At 39.8% G+C, this 22,462-nt stretch overlaps 1 protein-coding gene across 7 annotated transcripts in view; it reads left to right on the forward strand.

Annotated features, from left to right (window-relative positions):
• SHANK2 (SH3 and multiple ankyrin repeat domains 2) overlaps positions 1-22,462 on the forward strand; it is a 338,288-nt gene that overhangs the window by 60,189 nt on the left and 255,637 nt on the right. For all 7 annotated transcript variants that reach the window (XM_083748814.1, XM_083748807.1, XM_083748812.1 and 4 more), the window contains exons 4-9: positions 476-547; positions 1,277-1,385; positions 1,552-1,703; positions 2,667-2,834; positions 9,033-9,149; positions 15,321-15,398. In XM_083748814.1, coding sequence (XP_083604940.1) covers positions 476-547; positions 1,277-1,385; positions 1,552-1,703; positions 2,667-2,834; positions 9,033-9,149; positions 15,321-15,398 — 696 coding nt within the window. The remainder of the gene's footprint in view (positions 1-475; positions 548-1,276; positions 1,386-1,551; positions 1,704-2,666; positions 2,835-9,032; positions 9,150-15,320; positions 15,399-22,462) is intronic.

A 22,462-nucleotide genomic window follows, 5' to 3' on the forward strand; every position in this document is an offset into this window, starting at 1 on the left:
TGCACCCATCATAGTTGACATTTATAAGTTCAGTTCATGCTAAGATATTGTTTGGTGGGATTAATAAATGGACAAATAATATGTTGTGATTAGCCAGCAAAGTAGAATAGGAAACCATGGTTGAAGTAAGTTCCCAAACTATGGTTTGTGTAGACTATGGCTTGTGATACCTGAAGTGCTTCTACAAACAGATGCACATAGAGAACGGAACTGGAAAAAATGAAAGCAGACAAGCAGTTCTAAACCATGGTTAATTTGTAAGTACGGAAATATGATTTTGTGTGCTGTCTAAATTAACTCATAAGCATTCTGTTGGTTGTCCCAGTATCTTGAATGTCCCAGTATCTTGAACTGACCCTTCAAAGCATGTTAACATTTACCTGGTTGCTTTTTAAAATAATAGTCACCATAACTATTCTTTTTCTAGAATATTTCTAAAATGAAAAGTAACATTCAAATAATGTTGCCATTTCAGTTTCGGTATAAGAAAAGGGTTTACAGACAATTTAATCTTGATGAAAAGCAGCTAGCCAAGCTCCACACAAAGGTATGTCTAAGTGAAGAACCTCTAATGTGGTAAGAATAAAGACTAGCAGAAAATGTCATTTAAGGTGTATTTTATCGACTTTTGTTAAAATCCCCTGATAACAGGAACAAGATAAGGAAATTACAATGCAGATAGCAACCAGGCTCTTAATAAGATCTGATACTGTGCACATTTTCTTCATTTATTTAGTTGATCTGGTGAAACATTAAGAGGCTAATATCATTAATATATTGAAGGATTGTCAAGGCTATGATAGAGCATTAACACCAGGCCCGTACAGGTGGGTGAGAGGCAGCCAGGTGGAGGGCTAGGCCAGCCCAGGGGCCATTCCAGGAACCTGCTGGACTTACACTGTCAGGCCTCAGACAAGCTCTGCATGGGCCTCATTAACACTATTGCCTTGGGTAGGCATTATTTTAAGCCTGCAGTGCACTTGCCACCATTTACTAATATGTGTGCACACAAAGATGTATAAATGAAATCGATTCCTTTGCATAGGTGTTTAACACATATTATCCTGGGCTCCTTTTGGAGGAAGGGTGAGATATAAAATCTAAAAAATAATAAAATAATAAACCAAAAGTAAATGGGCAGTAAGGTGTGTTTCATATGCATACTTTTATTAATGTTTATACATGATTTTGGATACACACTAGATGACGATTGTTGCTTATAACTAAACTGTATATTTTACAGTAGTAAAACATTTCACATAATGCTATCTTTCAGGCTAATTTTCGAAAATGTATGGACCATGTTCACCACCTGTCTGTTGAAAAACTAACAAAGATGCTGGACCGGGGACTAGATCCTAACTATCATGACTTGGAAAGTGGAGGTATGAAGTAAATAATTCTCATGTTTTAGCAGAAAATACACACATCTTTAGTAAATTGCAAAGAAGAAATGTCTAGTGTATATGAAGTGAGTTGAATTTATATTCTTTATATGACTTAAGAGGAGTTGCATAATTATTTATTTCTTTTCATTCTTTCCCACTTTAGAAACCCCACTGACTTTGGCAGCTCAACTTAGCAATACTGTTGAAGTTATCAAAGCCCTGAAAAATGGAGGAGCTCATTTAGATTTCAGAGCTAAAGATGGCATGACAGCATTACACAAAGCAGCTAGAGCCAAGAACCAACTTACCCTGAAGGTAATTCATATGTTATGTCCATTATGCATTGTTTTATATAGAAGAGTGTACGAAGGAAAATGTTTGAGTTAATTATCAGCATCCTTAATGGATCTTTTAATCTACATTCACTCAAAGGTTTCTTTTGTTGGCTTTGGACTTCCAAGATTAGCTTTCAACAAAGAATTCATTTTGGTGGAAATAAAAAGGGTGGTGAAACTTTACCTTGTTGCCTGATAGGTAATACCTGTTTGTGCAAAATGGGAATAGAGCTACAGCCATTTATCTGACTTTGGAAGAGAATATCCGTTTCAGCGGGTTACTATCTTTTGTAGTGTTTGCCCTTTAAACTTAATGTGCATGGATTTCTTAATTTGTTGGGGTTTTGGCCATGTTGTTCAAACAGCGGAACAGAAGAATAAGCGTCTGTATTTTGAAATTTCCTGATGAAGGACCTAATAGGTCAGAAAGGTGCTGGGTTATACATTTTTGGACATTAACTTATTTCATGTTTTGTTTTAGTTAACAACATTTTGCAATAATTAACAAAACCCTAATCCCAAAGTCAATACATTAAATATAGATTGACATAAAAGCAACATTTCTTCTAGAAAAATTCAAAACCTACTTGAATGTGCTGTTGGAGGTAACGATTTTGTTGACAACACTGTTTCTATGGTCACCTGCCATTCTTGGTCACATATATGATGTTATGGTTTGCCGTTATCACAAAATCCCAAATTTCATTAAACCTTTGCGAGGAATTCAGTGTTGCACTAAAACAAACATTCTGACAGCACAAGCATGTCTGCTTGGCTGACCGACCAACCTTCCCTCTCCTCCCCTGCATGATGTTTGGGGTTTTTTTGAACAGTATATGTATGGTGTGTACATAGCCTTATACAGAAATAAGAACCATAGTATCTGCAGATCATCTTTGTTTCATTATTAGTCTAATGCTTCAAAACCTATCATTACTTACAGACCCTCTTAGAGCTTGGAGCATCTCCCAATTATAAAGACAGCTGTGGACTGACACCGTTGTATCACACTGCCGTAGTTGGAGGAGATCCATATTGTTGTGAGCTCTTGCTTCATGAACATGCTACTGTGGGTTGCAGAGATGAAAATGGATGGCAAGAGATTCACCAGGTAGGAAAGATTAACTTTGATGCATTAAGATAAGTCCAGGTGCACAGTGCAGCGGTAGAGCAAGCGGATCGGGCGCCCTGCAGCTGAGGGGGAGGCGGCAGGCGGACTGTTTGGGGCAGTGCGGAGCCTGTGGGCGCCCAAGCCACCACGTCACTCCCAGGAGAGATGCGTGGCTTGGGCACGCTGCAGGCCCCACGGTGAGTGCCGCCTGGCATTTTGTCACCGCCTTCAGGGGTGACACCTGGGGTAGCCTGTCTCCACCACACTTCCCTTCCTCTGCCCCTGGCACAGTGAGATTTATTTTTCTGTAGTCTTAAAATATATTAGAAGCATCCAGATCTCCAACAACCTACACCTAGCACATGGTCACTCCTTTAGCTTTGTACAGACATTACTCTATTTTGGTAAGCCATTTCAATTAGGGCAGAGCTGAGCCTACTTACATCATTTGTAGTAATTTCTGTGGCTGTTGAAAAAAGTTTGCCAGTTTTGGGTGATTTTTGGCACTCAATGTGAATACATTTATGTTCTTTAAGTGCTGCCCTCTTGCGTGATATTTCGCTCCCCCCCCCCTTGATGTCTTCAGCCCCATTTCACCTGTCATTTAATCTTCTTGGCTGTGATAAGCCATGTGATTTTGTTCAGGTAATGATATAATGGATGCTCAAAAATTGGGACACTTGCAGTAAAGAAGAAGAAGGGAGATTGTGCCAATAAGAAATAACAGTAGCTAAGAGTACAAAAGAATTCACTTTGGTGAAGTGAAGTTTGTTGAGTAATTTCTTTGGCTTCATCAAATGTGATGCTTTCAAATATTGAAATGATAAAATACATGGTACAACTCTTGTTTGTTTGTTTTCTATACCGCCCTATACCTGAAGGTCTCAGGGCGGTTCACATAAAATAATTTAAAATGTTCACATAAAATAATTTAAAATAATTTAAAATGCTTTTCCTTCTTTCAGATTTTTGGTCTACCTTTCTTGATAATTACCGGTAATTCTGCCACTAGAATGCAAAAAGTTTTCTGAACCTTATTTATGTGGGTAAAATGATGTAGATTATTGATAAGGAATGACATAAGAAAAAACGCATTTCTTGACATGCCAAGTGCTGTGATCACTGTATGTGTTGCAGTGGAAATTTTACCCTTTGGATCCTTTGTTTTTAAACCAGTCTCTAAATTTATCCTTTACGTGCAGCCAGATAGTACATAAAGCTGTAAGAATCATGGCCTCCCTCACTTTTTGAATGAAGCTCTGAAACAATTGCAATAGAACAGGGTTCAATGCAGTATTTAGCAGGTGGAACCATCTGCACTATCATTAGAATGGTGAAGCTTTCTGGATCTTACTTCATAGCAGTGCTTCTGGTGCCCTCTTGAGCTACTCAGTGGAATGAATAATTCAATATTAATTAGGCAATGCTACAATTTGTTCATCTCCATAGCATCCATAACTGTGTGTCTTCACTGCTTTCAGTGCTAGAAATGCTAGTAGTCTGGGAGAGTCATAAGTCTAAATGAGTGCCAAACATATAGTAATTAGTGTTACCAAACTCCAGAGAAGGGATTCATAACAGTTTCACATTCCCATTTCCCTGTTCAAGCTATGCAAAGTAAATGGAAGATGGTTCTGCAGTAGGTGCCAACTAGTATAATCAGCCAGAGCAGCAGATTTACATAATTTTACAACGCTGTTGGGTGGAATGGGGAAATGTGGGTCACTTTGTTTGTTGGACTCAAAATGTATTCGCCATCTTAGAACCATATTGTTTATTTGTTTGAATAATTTGCTAGCCACTGTTTAGAAATCATAGCAGGCAATTAAAAATAAAACCACCATAAAAGCAACAGTTGCCTTCTCCAGCTAAAAGAAGTCAAAACCAGAAAAGTTTTTATCTAAAACTTAACTGCTGTGGATAACAGCAGCAGCAGCAGGCAAACTTACATGAAGGGAGCTCCTGAGATGAGGTGCCAAAACATAAAGAGTCCTATCTCCAATCACCACTCCATATTTTACTCCAGGTGACCTTTGAGGCCAGTTTTAATAGTTGATCAAGTTGGGGTTGGGGAAACGGGACCATATAGTCCCTTTTTTAAATTATGTATTGGACATGGAGGTTGTGTGCTGAAGATAACATGCAATTTGGCCCTTTGGCTTTATGTGGAAAGAGTGTGGCATACTGGTGCATAAGCAGCTTTTATGCCTCACTCATCTCTCTTCTGTGTTGTGTGGCTTTGCGAAGGTGTGCATGGTTTTTTCTTTGGTAAGAAGTGGAAAAATTGATGGAGGGGCATTCATTACCTCTGATGGGAGACAAGTTGTGTTTCTTTGAGGGTAGTTTGTCTGCTGATGGGTATGAAACCCTTGGTGAGTTAGGAACGTCCCCTGCAGGTGAAGACAGGCTCTGGCAGATTGAGCAGACGAGACCAAGACTGGGCCTAACAGACAAGAAGGAGGTTTCTGCACAAGCTGTAGAGGGAAGTGAGGGGCAGATGGGGCTGGTTAACTGGGGAAGGTAGCCCATCTAGGAGAAGGAAAACTCTGATCCTAAACCTGCTATATGGGATATCTTTGGGAGAAGGAAAGGCTAAGGAGTAAACCCTACACAAATCCAGAGTGGAGTCCCTAAGACAGGTGGGGAAACTCCCCTATGAGGATGGGTCGCAGTCTGTGCAGGTCACTGCTGTTCTCCTGGCTTCCAAACACAGCCCATCACTGGCACTTACAGTAGCGGCAAGCTTGAGTTAGTTTTCTCTGTCTTTCTAGCTGCACATAGCTTCATTGTGAATTCTTACACTGGCTGAACCTGATCTATTAATTCATAATTTCCTTTTCAAAAGGCCCTGTGTGCACCTCAGGGCCTTTGTTTGCACTGGGAACTATCATAAGAAATCAAAAGCAGTCTTTTGTAGTTGCAATCGGAGACAAATCAGGTTGGTTTACATCAAGAATGGGGGCTAATTGAAGAGTACAGGCTCAATAGGGGGGAAAGTCATCATTCAGAAGACTGTAATGCAATCCCATTTGGTCTTATCTGTTGTGGTAGGTGTGAAATATCTTGGCACAGTGAAGGAGCCTTCAGTCACCACTTGCCTTCTAGAAATTTTTCTAAAAGCATTGTTTATTCTTACCTGTACCTGCAGTTCTACATAGAGACAGGAAGCTTTCCTGTCTCATTTTATATAAAGATGAATATAACACAATCGGTCCCACTAGAGGTGTCTGTAGATAACTTTAATTCATGCTAATTTAATTTGGAGTAGTATTTTAACCTAAGGGTTGAGGGTATCATAGGAGAAATTTAGGATATGCTTTTTAAAAAAAAATTGTGTTTGATCCTTTAAAAAAACAACAACAAAAATGCAGGTAATACTTTCCAGAAATGCAAATTTAAGGTAGATGGCATTGCATCTTCAGCAGACCTCCAGCAAATCAGTTTTTAACAGGCTGGAAAATTCTAGCTGTGGTCACATCCACACCATACATTTAACACACCTTTAAAGTACATAGCTTCCCACAAAGAATCCTGGGAACTGCAGTTTCCCTTCACAAGGGCACAATACCTAGCACCTTAAACTGCAGTTTCCAGAGTTCTCTGGGGGAAGTCATGTACCTTACATTTGAATTAAATGGATGTTCTGGATATGACTTAGGACATGCAGCATCCTAAAAATGCTATTAAACTTTCCAGAACAGGGGTGGGAAACTGGATCTGAAAGGCAGATAAAATATTTCATCTCCCTGAAGTCAGGTGATTCCCCCCCCCCCCCCCCCGGTTTGAAATCAAACTCTGCAGGCAAATGCTCAGCCTTCGAAATGGCCATTCAGAGTGTTCTTCAAATTGTCAGCTGATTGTCTTGTGGCCTGTTTTCTAATTTTTGCACAATTTCTCCACAGAATCAGTCACTTATATAGCATACATATGCAGTATATGAAAATGTGTTTTACTTGCAATAATTTATAGCACACACAACTCTTGTACATATTAGTAAAATTTGTTGTCAATGCACATTTTTGTAGTTTGTATTTGGTTTGTGGTATTTGTAAGGCAAGTCATTTATAATAATTTTTATAATAATTTTAGCTATTTCTCAACATCCCTTAAAAACTGGATTTGTAGTATGATCATTAGTGCCATCTAGTGGCCTTGACATTTTATTTGGCATGCCCAGGAGTTTTCAGCTTCAGTTTACTATAATACTAACTTTAATAATAATTTTGTAGGTATACACAGTGCTTTTTTCTGGGGGGATTCAGGGGTGTGCATAATCCTAAACATTTCGTGAATCTAAGTTTGGCCACATTGAGGGGCAGTATTTCAATATGAGTAGAAAAATGAGAGAACCCCTAAACATTTAATTTTTTTAGAAAAAAGCACTGGGTATATAGTTACTCTTTCTGTATTAAGAGCTCAAATATATGTCTAAAATATTATTATAATGGTAGGAATAACAATGAGAAAACCACCTTTGATTATTAATTTATAAAATTCTGCAAATTGTATACTCAGTTTGGGGGAAAGGTAGAATCTTTTGGCTTCTTTGGCTACGCAGAAAACTTGGAAAAAATGTTACTGTATGCTTAAAGTCACAGAGTCAAAAAGGCACAAAGATGCCAGATTGTTGTTACAGTTTAGAGTGAGTGATACGGCCTTTTCAGGCCAGCAATTTTAATAAAAAACTCTCACTCACCTCAAAAACCCCCTTATACCTCCCTTTGGAGGAAAAGAAGATCCAGTCAGAAGGCAAGCAACAATAAAAAATATTATCATCTAGAGAAATTCTAAGGGTGTTCCCAGTGGCCTTTCTAACCTCTGAAGAGCTTCTGAACAGTCCTGTAGCAAGGCAGGTAAAAAGCCTGTTGAGAAAGATAGTCTCAGTAAAAACTGATTTTGAGAAGGGGGGGACGGGACGTACTTAATTATCTCTTGAATAACAAATAAAGCCCATTATGTTTAGATCCCCAAACTTGCCAAATAACTTACAAGTTCTTGGTAGAAAATAGAACCCACCTTAAAAATTATTATATAGGAAGGAGTCCCCCAAAGGACAATAGGCACAAAACAAATTCAGAACTCTGATGTTTTAGCTGAAGAGGCAAACCCCTGTTTCCAGATCATTTCTTAGTGAGGACGAGAACAGCAAAAGTTTCAGGAATAGCTCAGAACCTTTGGATAGTGAGACATTTGAGGATACACTATCACGTAGATGTTTATTTTCTCTCTCTGTTGGAGTTCTTCTGGATGGTTTATTGCTAAGCAGGTTCTCATTAATTGCTCAGTTCACGTGTCACATTAAATCATAGTTTGAAACAAACAATGGTTAAATGTAAACAAGCTCTGCTCCTTTCCTGCTTCTGCTAGTGTCTTGCCACCAGGATACAAGGCACTTCCCAATCCTTCCAGTTGACCAGAGGGGTCTGATGGAGCCTGCTAAGCATGTTAGGCTACATTATCAGGGTTCCTGATTGTGGGGAAGGTTCCAGGTTCAGCCTCTTTTAGAGCTTCTCACTCCATGTTGGTGTGGAAAGTGCAGGCACAGAGGCATTGGGGTGTGTGTGAAGATAGTGCGTGTTCTCCCTATAAACTTTATAGCATTCCCTATTCTTTCAATGACTAGACAGATCTAGAGCCTTTTATATTTTTATACTATTTTAAAGTGCTATACTTAGGATCACGCTAACATTTTATTTCAGTGTAACTTAGTAATATTGTAGGGTATTAACGTACACACACCCCATCTTCTGGTTTGACAATTTTTGGAAAATTAGAGTAAAACTGCTTTATTACAACCTGCTACTTTAAAAGGATCGTGCTATCACAAGCTTCCCTGGTTAAGATCATTATTCTAGAATTTTTTAAGCAATTGTATGTTAAAACTGTGTATGGTATTGGTGTTGAAACTCTACTGAAGTAGATACTTCACCACCAAGCCGTACACAACTTCTGAAAATGTGGATTTGTTGGAGTGGCAGCGGATGACCACTGCACTTTGGAGTCTTAGCTTACAACACACTTGGTAATACTATACACCTCACTGTATATAGTAATATGTTCTCAAAACTTCAGAATATCTTTCCAAGAAGTGTAAAAGTGAAATGAATTAAAAATTAAATGAATTAAATGTGAATTAAAAGTGAAATGAATTAAAAATGTAGATCTCATAATGAAAATATGAACCTTTTATGTTCATAGGCTTGTCGATATGGGCACGTCCAGCATTTAGAACATTTTCTGTTTTATGGAGCTGATATGGGAGCACAAAATGCCTCTGGAAACACAGCGTTACATATCTGTGCACTTTACAACCAGGTTAGTTGTTATAGTTTCGTTGTTCTTATATAACTTACTGAAATGAAGCAGGTAACAGAAATCATTCCTAGATATATTTTTTAAAAAACCTTGCAAGGATCAAAATTCAGTCATTTCCATTCCCTGGTATTAATTATAAATTACATTTTTAATATTCCACTTTTCTTCCAGAAAAGCTCAAGGCAGTTATCTCTTTCCCTTTCATCCTCACACTAACCTTGTGAGGTGGGAGAGTTGTGGCACGGCTCTCAATCACTCAGCTACCTGGAAGCTACACTGCTTGGATGTTTAGAAGTATCCAGCAAAGTACTTTGGTTAGCATAAGTAATTTTCACTGTGAAATGGAACACCCCATCCTTCAGTTCTGCCCACATACCCCCTAAATTTGTTCTGGGTTTTCCCCCAACCATCTGGAGCAGATTTGGGGAGGAGACGTAGGGAGAGGAGAGGAAGGGGAAGTTCCATTGCGCAAGTGGAAATTATTGTGCTAGCAGACATACTTCATTGGACACCCGCCAAAACATCATTATATTATACATATAATTAACAATGTTACAGTACATAATTATATACTGTATACATTATATACAAATACATATTATGCTGGCTAACTCACATGGCTCCGGCAATAATATTTCATATATTTTGAAAAGGGAGGTGAAAGTCAGTTATAATTATGTTTATATTTTCCAAACCATTAACGACTAACAAACTCTTAGGTGGTCAGTGGTGTGTTTAATTCTATTAAGTTATTTGGTTTGAGTGGTGTCTTATCTGACTTACATAGTTAGAAAATCTTACAATTCCTCCTGTGTAGGATATATTTTTAAACTCTTAATATTTGGAAGTGAGTTTTAATGTGCTGTATTATTCTATGACATCTAAACACAAATATGTACTTGATTTGACACCAGAAAGCATATGTTTGAAGATAACATTTCAGAAGTTCTGGCAGGCTTGTTGCTAGCACCCCTAGGAAGCAACTCTTTCATGCTGCTCTGTGAATGGCATCCTTGAGTAATGCATCAGAAATGTAGCTATTTTTGCCTGTCAGTTGTTGGAAGATAAATGGGGGGCAGTTGAAAATAAAGCCTGGCCAATTCTTCCACTTTTAATTAATATACAGATGCCAAGCACTGTTTTATGTAGGATGAACAAGAGGCTTAAATAGATAACAGGAATGGATTAATGAATTTCACAAATTAAAAGAAGCAGTTTCATACCACTAGTTTTTGCTCTACTCCTCTGGTGCCAGTAGCAGCTTCCGTCCTGGGCTGTGAGGTAGGGTGTGGGGCTTTTTGTTGGTTCTGTGGCACAAGGAAAGGGTTACGTATACCCCCACCAACCCACTACCCACACTGCAGTTTTTATCTGTGTGGGGGACTTGTTGATTTTAAAACAACACCACACAGACGTGAATACATGTCTAACAAAATGTGCATTTGGGCCCTTAATGTTGTATATTAACGTTCCCTGAAGTTTAAGTGCCTTTTCTTCTCTAAGCTGGGATGCACTGTCCTTTGTTTTCAACTATTGAGTGCAATAGTTATCTGAAAAACCTGAACTCTTATTAATATGAATATGTACCTTTATCAAACAACTCCCTTCCCTAGCAGAGGAGGCACTTGAAGAAGGGCCTCAGATGATGATCACAGGGTGGACATAGCTGGGCGAGACCAACTCCACCCTGCTCAGCCACCCAGGTCTCAGTGATGCAGACCAGATGGGCTTCCTCATCCATAATCAGATAATGGATGAGGGAGGTCTTATTCAGAGCCAACCTGGCATTCAGCATCAGCTGCTGCAGACCCAGCGGCTGGCTGATAGGACAACTGCAACTCCCCAGGTTGAAGGAAGGGCTGGCACATGGAACAGTCATCAGCTGTCTGTATGTGTGCCCCTTACCTGGCCTGCCCCCCCATACTTACCCTTATTTTGAACCACTGTGATTGCCCCCTTTTCTCCTCAGCATCTCCCCTCCCGGACACATCTCCTCTCCCTCACTAAGAACAACGACAACAACAAAACTGCTGGTTTACGCAGTAGTTTTGCTATCTTGGCATCTCTAAACATAAAACTCTGCAAGTAAGAGGGACTTGCAACAGAACTCTAACTGCAGTCTTGAAAGTGGGTCAGTGATCTGTTGCTGCAGATTTTTCTTTGTCTGTGAGAGCAATGGGATGTACTTTTGTTTTGATGAACCTTTTAAAGTTTTAATGTTACATTTCGTGTTTGCTTTTAGGGCCACATTAGGCATGACACAGGAAAATATGTGATCGGACATTCTGCTGTTTTTATAAAGCTGAATAGTGGCAGCAGTGGGAGTGGATGTGGTTTAATCTGATTGGGACTGTGTCTCTGGGGGAAGGGGATTTAAGCCTCCCCTCATATTGTTATCCTAATGAAAATTTCCCCTTCCTCAATCTGGAGTGCAAACATAAAGCCACCATTTTTAATTTGGTGCCCTTTACAAATGTCAATAATGTGTTTTATAGTAATTAGTGGGAGACAGGTTTTATGGCAGCAGCTGTGCATGCTGACTTAGCAGTGAGTGCTGCACATATTCACTTTATTTTCTTACATCTCTATCCCACATTTCTCCTGTCACAAAATCCAAGGCAATGTGCATGTGATTCCTAGATCCGTACCTTGTAACTTCAGCAAGGTGATACCCTCCTGTGCCATCAGACCATACCATGGACCATACACAGACCATGAAGTTTTGTTCAGATTAGTAACATTGATACAACTCTGCATGTATTGACTCTTGGCAGTGGATCATTTCCACCTTTTTCTTCCATAGGAAGATATAGACTGTAAGGACCACCTATCACCATCTCTGAAACTTAGGCTCTCAGTATATCTGTTTGAATGGGTGAACTCTTGGTTTCAGTGAAGAATATTTTCATGTAGTGTGGAGTCCTTAAAGCAGACACCCCCAACCTTCGGCCCTCCATATGTTTTGGACCACAATTCCCATCATCCCTGACCACTGGTTCTGTTCGCTAGGGATCATGGGAGTTGTAGGCCAAAAACATCTGCAGGGCCGCAGGTTGGGGATGCCTGGTTTAAAGCATCTCTGAGCCATGACAAGGCTAAGCTACCATAGCAACGATGGATTATTTATTTATTTATTATTTCATAAAATTTATGTACAGTACCGCTTGATTGTAAAAAGTCTCAAAGCAGTTTACAAAAGATAAAACAACAGTAACACCAAGAAAAAAATTATAACTCTACTTTAAAGTATACAAAAGAAAAAGAAAAATAGATTAAGATTACCTCAATTTTCTAAGCATCTGGGTAGACTTGTCTAAACAGGCATGTTTTTAGCAGGTGCCGAAAAGAGTACAGTGAAGGTGCCTGCTTGATCTCAATAGGCACGGAGTTCCAAAGTGTTTGTGTCACCTGCACTCGAGTCTTCTTCTGGCCTGTTTCATAGTCCAGAGCTCCTCAGGTGTTCTGAAATGTTGGAGAAGATTCTCAGGAGCAATTGTGTAAACCACGTGTTTAAGCTTGCCATTCCATAGCGAGATGAGGGCTTCAACAGGATCACCAGCTTTCTCTACTGCCACTGTCTGTCAAGACTTAACCAGATAATGGTTTGACTGTGACATGGAAATGGATTGCACTTCCCTTATCTTTGGTCCGTCCCTCATATCACTACATCAAGATGACCATCTGAGAGAGAACCATGGTTGTCATGGAGGCCATGTAGTCTCGAACTAGCCTGATAGCAGCCTCCACATGGATATGGAAGTCACCCAGGATTATCATGTTAGGGTCCTCCAACAATATATCAGAGACTATCTGGCCAGCCTGACCAGGCAACAGAGTGATCAATAGACCAGCAGCATTCCTGATCTGTCTCTCTGGCTGCAGACCCTCTAAGCTCATTCAAAGGTCAAGAAGCTTCCTGGTTAAGGGGAGGTGTACCTATATGCAGTAGTAATAGCCTCAACCCCCCTAGTCCAGCCTGGTGTGGTACTGATGGATGTGGCAAGCAGTTGGTGATTCTAGGATTGGGTGAAACGCCAAAAGCATAGTGGTGGATTGTGGGCAAAGCAGTGATGGCAAGACAGAAAGGAGCAGGACAAGGTGGAGAGCCAGTAAACGCACAAGACAAGCAGACAAGGTAGAGGTGAGCAGGGTGAAAGGAGGAGGGAGTCAAATGACTTCATTTGGCTTTAGATTGTTCAGACTGAAGAACAGCTATAGGGCCTGAATATAAGGGCTATGAAGTTGTTGGTTTGTTCTCCCTGGTCACCTGGTCTATAGGCTTGGCAGGAAACCAGTTTGGAAATTTGTTTTGTATAATTAGAGCGGACAGTGTGAATTAATGAATGAAATGGCTGCCTTTTTATAGCCATAAATCTGCAGTAGTTTGATGTGGTATCTAAACAGCAAATACTTGTGTCACATTAGACTCTCTTTATTGGATTTGTTAATACCAAAGGTTTGATACTCAAAAACTTACAACAAACAAAGCTTTAGGTTATTTTTAATAAAACTTCAGCATTATAGGCATAGTGATTCTAATGCTGTACTGCCTTAGAAATACACAAGTAATGAGGCCTGTTATAACTCATATAACATCTGTTAGAGCATCTGCTTCTTCATTAATTATTGCTTCAATTCTTTAAAAAAACCCATCTAAGCAGATATCTTTCTTTTCTTTGGTATGTCTAAAATATCTCTTAATTTTGGAAATGATTGTATTTGGAGTACACTCTTCCAGTATGCTTTTTTAAAAAGAAAAAGAAAAAAAGAAGAAGATGAGGTATATGTTTTGAAATTGGTATTAGTTCTTAAGGCTGCAGTTGTATACATACTTAAAGCATTTCCCTTCATTGATTTGTTGTTGTTATTATTTAGTCATTTAGTCGTGTCCGACTCTTTGTGCCCCATGGACCAGAGCATGCCAGGCATTCCTGTCTTCCACTGCCTCCCGCAGTTTGGTCAAACTCATGTTACTAGCTTCAAGAACACCGTCCAACCATCTCATCCTCTGTCGTTCCCTTCTCCTTGTGCCCTCAATGTTTCCCAACATCAGGGTCTTTTCCAGGGAATCTTCTCTTCTTATGAGGTGGCCAAAGTATTGGATCCTCAGCTTCAGGATCTGTCCTTCCAGTGAGCACTCAGGGCTGATTTCCTTAAGAATGGATAGGTTTGATCTTCTTGCAGTCCATGGGACTCTCAAGAGTCTCCTCCAGCACCATAATTCAAAAGCATCTATTCTTCGGCGATCAGCCTTCTTTATGGTCCAGCTCTCACTTCCATACATCACTACTGGGAAAACCATAGCTTTAACTATATGGACCTTTGTTGGCAAGGTGATGTCTCTGCTTTTTAAGATGCTGCTTCTTGGGAGAAAAGTAATGACAAACCTACGTTGATACTGCACATGAAAAACTTTCCATGGTTTGATCACAATGTTTGGGGGATACCATCTTCAAATAAATATAGCACATCCATATCTAGATGTTGTATTCTCTCTGTGTCAAAGAGGTGTGGGAGAAATGCATTTTCTGCAGAACTTTGTCCCCTTTCTGCCCCCCCTTTTAATCTATTCTTTCCCCATGTGCGTATAGCTCAATGTGCACAAGTTAAATGTGTGCAAGTTGTGGGCTTACTTTACATAGTTCTAAACCTAGGGCCTAGCTGGATGTGACACCTGAAGCTGGGATTTTCTGTTTTTCTTTAAAATAACTATTACTCATCATTGCCACTGGGAGTGGTGATTTTCTATCAGGAATGTGATGTACAGGCATGGTGCTATATGCCCTTTCAGAACTAATAGGAAGGGGACCGTTTTTGTCTGAACCAGGCTTTCTCAGCCTCGGCACTCCAGATGTTTTTGGCCTACAACTCCCATGATCCCTAGCTAGCTGGGATCAGTGGTCAGGAATGCTGGGAATTGTAGTCTCAAAACATCTGGAGGGCCGAGGCTGAGGAAGCCTGGTCTGAACCAAGGCATAGGTGGAAAGGTTTAAACCATCTCTCACCTTGTGCCATATTCTTGATGAAAATTGCCTCCCACTGGTAGCTGTTCATGTCTTAAAAGAATAGTGCACATTTAGGATCATGACTAGTTTGGCTCTATTAGTGTATTTAATACCAGCAGTGTAACTTGATTACAAGGTTGTAACAAATTCTGTGCTTTATTTACAGGACAGCTGTGCAAGAGTTTTGTTGTTACGGGGAGCTAACAAGGAGTTGAAGAACTATAATAGTCAATCTCCATTTCAGGTAAAAAAAGGGGGGGGGGGATGCAAGACAACTTGCATATTGGTACCAATGAGAGTTGTTGACGCATTTTCTACCTGGGAGAAGAAAAATATAAATGCAGCAACAAAGTTACTGCACATACTTGTTTGTCATATTTGTATCTCATTCATCTTCAGGGAATTTATGATGGTTTATGTTGGTTATTCAACTGTGTACTCATTTAATTCTGTACTCATGTAGATTAGGCTCAGGAGACTGAAGTGGCGGAACTGTGGACTGTATGACTTCACACTGCAGGTTGGAGGTTATGGGTTGTATTCCACTAAATGGTTGTGCTAGCAGGGTTGGGGAACCCTTTTGGCTCCATGAGCCAGATGCTTATCAGGCTAAATTTGTTAAGTAGACAAGTCTGTCCAGCTGTCAGAATCCATTTATCAAATGGTACTTTGCTCTGTTTCTCATATAAGTGGGTGCATGGCAGTGGGCTGTGGAGGGGAGGCGGATTTCCATCTCCCTTCTCCTACACTTAAAGGAGAAGGCCAAGGGCTTTAATCTCAAATTAACATATGATGAACCAAGATTAAATCTGGCAATTTAGGCTGCACACTCCTATTCGCTGCTTGGAACAGGGTGGTGCTGGCAATGTAGAATTAAGCCCTGTCCTCCTGCCCAGTGATGCCAGCTGATGAGTGGGCATGGTTTGAGGAAGAAGGCCTGATAGACCAATTTGGCATCCTTAATGGGCCAATATTGGCCCATGAACTGGATGGTTCCCCACCCTTGCACTAGGAGAAACCAGCACAAGGATCTCTGCTAGTGCAACAGGTATTTTCCCTCTTCCTTCACAATGCACCCTACGCCATCCCCCAATCTATTCTGAAGTTTTGAGGAAACCCCCAAAATAGATTTTGGAAGGTGGGTGATGGGGGGAGAAGGTTCTGTCTCTCAAGGAAAGTCTCTGCACTGAAGGAACCTTAGCCTTAGTGCTATGTGGAATACAACCCAATATTTTTAATGCTCACCTACATAACACATTTTCCCAAGCTGCAATCTCTTACCCGCTTAACTTGGAGTATGTACCATTGAACTCAATGTAGTCAGCTAGGGTTGAATTCTATCATCCCCCTAGATGCTCTAGCTTACTATATCGAATGAGTTTGATTAAGTTTTCATAACAACAGTAAACAGAAAACAATAAGCAGAACCACCATCCCTTTCCACATAGACAACAAAAATAATTATAATTACAGTTACAATTACTCTCTCCCTCCCTGATTGTTTTGATTCACTTAGCATAAAAACAGAATGCAGTATCTTCATAGGCAATTAGTGCAAACATATAGTTTTGCATTTATTTGCCTTGTTCCATTCACTGGGGATGGGAATGTGTTTTTAGTCCTCCATTTTTTGTAAGGGTGGGAGTCATTATTGTGGATAAAGACCCCTGTCAAGCTTACAGAACCACTCAGTTTTCCTTTTGGCCCATTTTCTTTTGCACACTCAGAACTCCCCAAGCATATAAACAAATAGTTGCTCCCTGCTTCCTTAAAAGAATTTGCACACAGGTCATTTAAAGTTAAAAAGGTAGAGGGCCCCTGGACGGTTAAGTCCAGTCAAAGGCAACTATGAGGTGTGGCCCTCATCTTGCTTTTCAGGCCAAAGGAGCCAGCGTTTGTCCTCAGATTTAAAGTAACTGCATTCAGAAATAACAACAAACCATGGTTGATTAAGAGAGAGTACCTTGGGTTCACATGTTACTCTGCCACTTTTACCACCCTTCATGTACCAGGTGAGAAGTTTGGAAGCCTCCATTTGTGGTTTCCCGCCAAATCCTTGTTATGCCTGTACAGTATAAGGGAAATTAGTTTGTGCAAACTATGGTTAGTTTATTATAAATTAAAGTACTTATATGCTAACTTTCATTTCAAGGCAAAGTCTTAAGTCAGCCCCAAAGCCGTTTTTATATAAAATACAAATTAAACATTCTAATAACAATGAATGAAAACAGCAACAGTTTACAGAAGTTTGACACCCAACTCTCAAATTCTTTTAGATGACATCTTTCACAACCAGGATATAAAACCACTGGTGGGGATTTGTTTGAATGTTACATATGATTGTATCCCTTGTTTTTGAGCCTCTTTCTGCTGTTTACACATAAAATTTGTTGTTGCTACCTCAACACAGTGATACAGTATTTTGCCATTGCATTTGGAAAAGAAACAATTGGCAAACAGTGGTCACTGTGGAAAAGGCAGTTATATACAGGTGAAAGGACAAGTTGTGCTTTGAAGGTGGAATTATGGCAATTTGTACCAGAATGAAAGAAGAAATTGAAACGAAGTAGAAAAATAACTGGCCTATTAGCTTAATGACAGTTAGGCTGAAGGCAGTAATGCATTCCGATTATGTACCTCAAAGGGGCTTACACCAACACCTCATATGCTAAAAGCACATGTTAGGGGGTTGTGGGGTCATGCAGGCCAGTCCTGCCCCTATCTCTTGATGTGTGTGCACTGGCTATGTCCCACTGGACATATGGTCAGCTGCTGTGTGAATTGGCCCTATGTTCATTAGGCGTGGACAACATATTGATACATCGCCCAGGACCGGTATGAGGGCCAAACCGCCATGGTGGTATATTGCGGGTGAAACTGCCTCTGCTGAGATCTTCTGCCACCAGTGCTCCACCCATCTACCTTACTAGTATCAGACCAAGCCATTATTCTGCTCCAACCGGGGAAAATAACAAAGCAACTGGCTTGAAGTACCTTCAATCGGAAGCATCTAATCTCAGGCACTTTGTTGTTGGGCAGTTTGTTGATTTTTTCCTAATAGGAGGCAGAGACAGCAATGAAAAGGAAGGAGTGTGAAGGGAGGAACAAGGCTGATGGATGGGTACACATATCAGCCAGTTAAGTTGAAAAGGCTGGTTTGCAGTGCTATGAACCTCTTTTTTATTATGTCTGCCTCCCTCAATTCATTGCTATCTGCTTTGTTTAGCTGACCCATTTGATATAAATTATACTATCACAAAATTACATGGGATCCTCTTGAGTTAATGGGGTTTTGCATACTAAACTGATACTCCTGTAATCAGTACATTGTAGGAGTGAACTCTATGCAACGTATCAAGTGCCCATTCATTAGCTATTATTAAATACTGCATTCAGTTTGTATCAAAACTTCTAATTTAAAATACCTTTTTTGAAAAGGGAAGAGAGAGAGAGAGAGAGGGGGGGGGTGTCGTCTGTAGAATTTTATTCAGTGTTTCTGTGTCTGCGATAAGATCATTTTTCCTTGGTTAGCAAAAATTGGAAAATAGAACTATCCTCATAATTGAAGAAAAATACCATACTAGATAAAAAGCTTCCACTTTCTTTGAAGAAGTGAGGTTATGAAAGTGGGTTTGTTCTTCCATTAGCTGTAAATAGAAGGGCATTGAAATTGCCTCAAGCCTGGAGGGACAATGACAGACTGTTTAAAAAATATATATCATAAAAATGCTGAGGATTTCCAAATGTTTTAAGAAGGTGTGTCTCTAGAATTACAGAAGCCAGGACACAATCTGATTCATGTCTGATTAGAACTAAGCCCTATTGAGTTCAAGCTTGTATAGGACTACAGGTTTAGTTTAGTTGTTGCAAAACCCAGCGATTCACAAGGCTGTGTAAAGAGTTCTTTCAAAGACTTATAACTAGATTTGCATTTTTTGCTTAGAAGTAGTCTAATCTCAGGTCACTGAGATTTAATTCTGAATGGAAACACATACAGTACGTGGTACCCAGTGAAGTATTTCTACTAACTCGAGCATCTATGCTTGCTCAATGGAATGTCTCCTCCCTTTCCTCTGCCTGTGTGCCTCTGGAAGATTGGGGGAACACCCATAACAGATTTAGGGGGGCACACAAGGAGAGGGGAGGGAGGGGAAGTTTCATTGTACAGACAAAAGTCCTTGCCCTTGTAGGAGCACTTTCTTGGCTACTGCCAGTAGTATCAAACTGCGTGAATAGGAATTATGGAACCATCGTTTTGCGTATTGTCCCCATGTTCCTTTTCAGGTCTTTGACCATTACTGTGTCTGATGTTTGTGAAATTTATTTGTATCAGAAATATTAGCCCCCATATAGAGCAGGCAGTAGCTGAGAGCCTCACCGTTTTCCAGGTTGTGCAAAATTTCTAGGTCAGAATGCCCAGAAGCTTTCCCCAGTGTTAGTTTCTGCTGTGGAACCAAATGTCTAAGTGTGAATTTACACAACCACAAACAAGGAAAAGGCTCAAATCCCAAGAAGTATCTTTTTCCTTCGCAGGATTAACTGCAGGACTCACTATACTTGCCACATCACATTATTTATGCTCTTCCACAGCCTGTACATTGGGGACGGGGCAGAGGAAAATCCTGCTGAATGCGCATAGGCTCTTCCTGTGATTTATAACTCCATGTGATCATGCAACAGTGGGGGTGGAACCTGCAAGCACAGCCCCAGTAATGCATATTGTATTCACATGAGGAGGACATGACTGAATATGGCAAGGGTTCCCAAACTGCTTGTGGTGCGTGGCATGTTCATAAGAACATAAGTTAAAACCGTACAGCTTCTTGCACAGCACATTACAATTGCTATGACAAGCAGATAAAGTATTGTGTGGTCCACCAAGACCCTCAGCAATTTTCAAGTGGAGCATGGGGGATGGGGGAGTTGGGGAACAACTAGACCAGGACTTATGTAACTATACACAGATGTGGTGTTTTAAATTTGTAGAAATCAGCCTCAGACTTTGATACTACGGAGGAATCAGATGCACTGGATATTTCTATGATATGGAGAGTAGGTTGGTAGAGTGTACTGTGTTGGGGTAAAAAGATATGTAGTGGTTCCATGTTGATGCTGACTTGCTGTAAGTTTAGTGCTCCACTACGTGGCAGCTTTGTAGTGTTGTGGTCATTGTGGGTTGATTTCTAAACAAGGCTACATCACCATATGGCCAAACCATACTGGGTTGTATACCTGCCATATCAGTCTTTATGAATCAACCGGTTATATCTCCAGTGAAAGGAAATTTAAAAGAAATTTTGCTTAACAATGCTTATATTTTATTCAGAACCAGATTGAATAATAATAATAATAATAATAATATTTATTATTTGTACCCCGCCCATCTGGCTGGGTTTCCCCAGCCACTCTGGGCGGCTTCCATAGAAACCAAAAATACAGTAAAATATCACAGATTAAAAACTTCCCTGAACAGGGCTGCCTTAAGATGTCTTCTGAATGTCAGGTAGTTATTTATCGCTTTGACATCTGATGGGAGGGCGTTCCACAGGGCAGGCGCCACTACCGAGAAGGCCCTCTGCCTGGTTCCCTGTAGCTTTGCTTCTTGCAATGAGGGAACCGCCAGAAGGCCCTCGGCACTGGACTTCAGCATCCGGGCAGAATAGAACTCAGTTTTATATTATTTTGCTTTGATACTTTTCAAAGAACAGAGGGAGGGGGGAATAGAAATTTGAAGTCAAAATGTATTTTCTTATTAGCTGCCTTTCTCTTTTGTGTTTCATACTGAGTAACAGCCAGGCATTATTTAGTTTCATTAAATCTCCTTTAAAATTAGTGCTCAGTCATGTAAGTTGTAATAGGGGTTATATAATCACTTGCCTTGGTAGTTGTTTGCAGTATGACCTAGATTTCTCCATGAAAAATACACCTGTATTTGCTCCTTTTTACATTTAATTTATTAAAAGCAAATCATAAGGGATTTCAGAATGCATCTTTCTTGTCAATGGTTTTCTAGGTGGCATTTTTAAGCTATCAAAAGGCAGTGGAATACATGAATGCACCACTGTGTTCTTCATATTTACTTAATTGAGCAAACATTAGAATTTCATAAGCTTGATGTTTTAGGGTAATAGAACAAGGACTTTAAAAAAATAGAGAAGCATATAATGAAACGTTTGCAGCTAAAGCCTCGCTCTCTCAAATATATTTATTTGAAATGTGTCTGGGGAAATAAATATTAAAATTCTTATCCAAACTATAGCCCACCATTAATATTTGTCGGTTTTAACTTTTGCAATACAAGATGGCAGCTTGCATATACAATCCTGTGTTTTTCATGTGTAAACCTATATTTGCATCATCAAACCATTAGAGAGTGGCAAATGTAACATATTTATTGAATGTGTTATACAGTTAACCCTGGTTCAAATATAGAAAAAGCAAACTGTTGTTACCTTTGGATCCTCATAGGTAGAGCTGCCAAGAGATTTATCTGAGCTTGGTACACTGTATGTAGATTAGGCTGTACCAAAACCTGCCATCTATTGGCAAGTGCTTAAATGCTATCTGTCTCCTCTTCCTGTAGACATAGATCTCCCAAATCTTAAGAATTGAGGTAGGACTAGATATAAATATTTGCCATAAGTTTCTATATATCCTTTTGTTTTTTATTTTGTTTCCATTTACCCACGAGGAATTACTTGTGCAGCCTGATTCTATCTATGTTGTTTTCTGAGATCTGTGTGAAACAATTTAAAAGGCTTGCTCTCATTAAGCAAGTGTAGGATTGTAACATTATTTAAACTGTCACAAGCCCTAGATCTCTGCAACTGACAGGTAACTGACAGGTTGGCGTGGTTTATTCAAAATTCCCCTTCCCCTGCCTACATTTTGTATTGCACCTCCCAAAAAACCAAAGGGGAGGTTTTTGCAGTGAAGATTGATGGAAGCCTACTTTGGATTTGAACCTTTGGTTTAAAAATGCCTTACGCCATGCTAGGGTTCTGATCTGGATCAGAAATCCTGCATTAGAAATGTGAAATTTGCTATCTAAGGCGGATCTACATCATTAAGGTCATATTTATTTTGACCCTCAGAGAAGATGGCTTTTGGATCTCATGTAAAAGTAATTATATTTCAGCATTGCCTTTGTACATTGCTGAAATATAGTTTGTATTTATCCTTACAAAACTGAATAGTGAAAAGGCATTGCAATGATATTACAATGTTTCAGCAAATGTAAAATCATTTAATAAATAAGTGTTGGACTTTCCCCATGATTTATATTTGCAGTTGCTAAAACTAGTTGTT

Source organism: Podarcis gaigeae (genome assembly GCF_964106915.1).
Source record: "Podarcis gaigeae genome assembly, chromosome: 1".
In the NCBI taxonomy this organism is placed as follows: Eukaryota; Metazoa; Chordata; class Lepidosauria; order Squamata; family Lacertidae; genus Podarcis; species Podarcis gaigeae.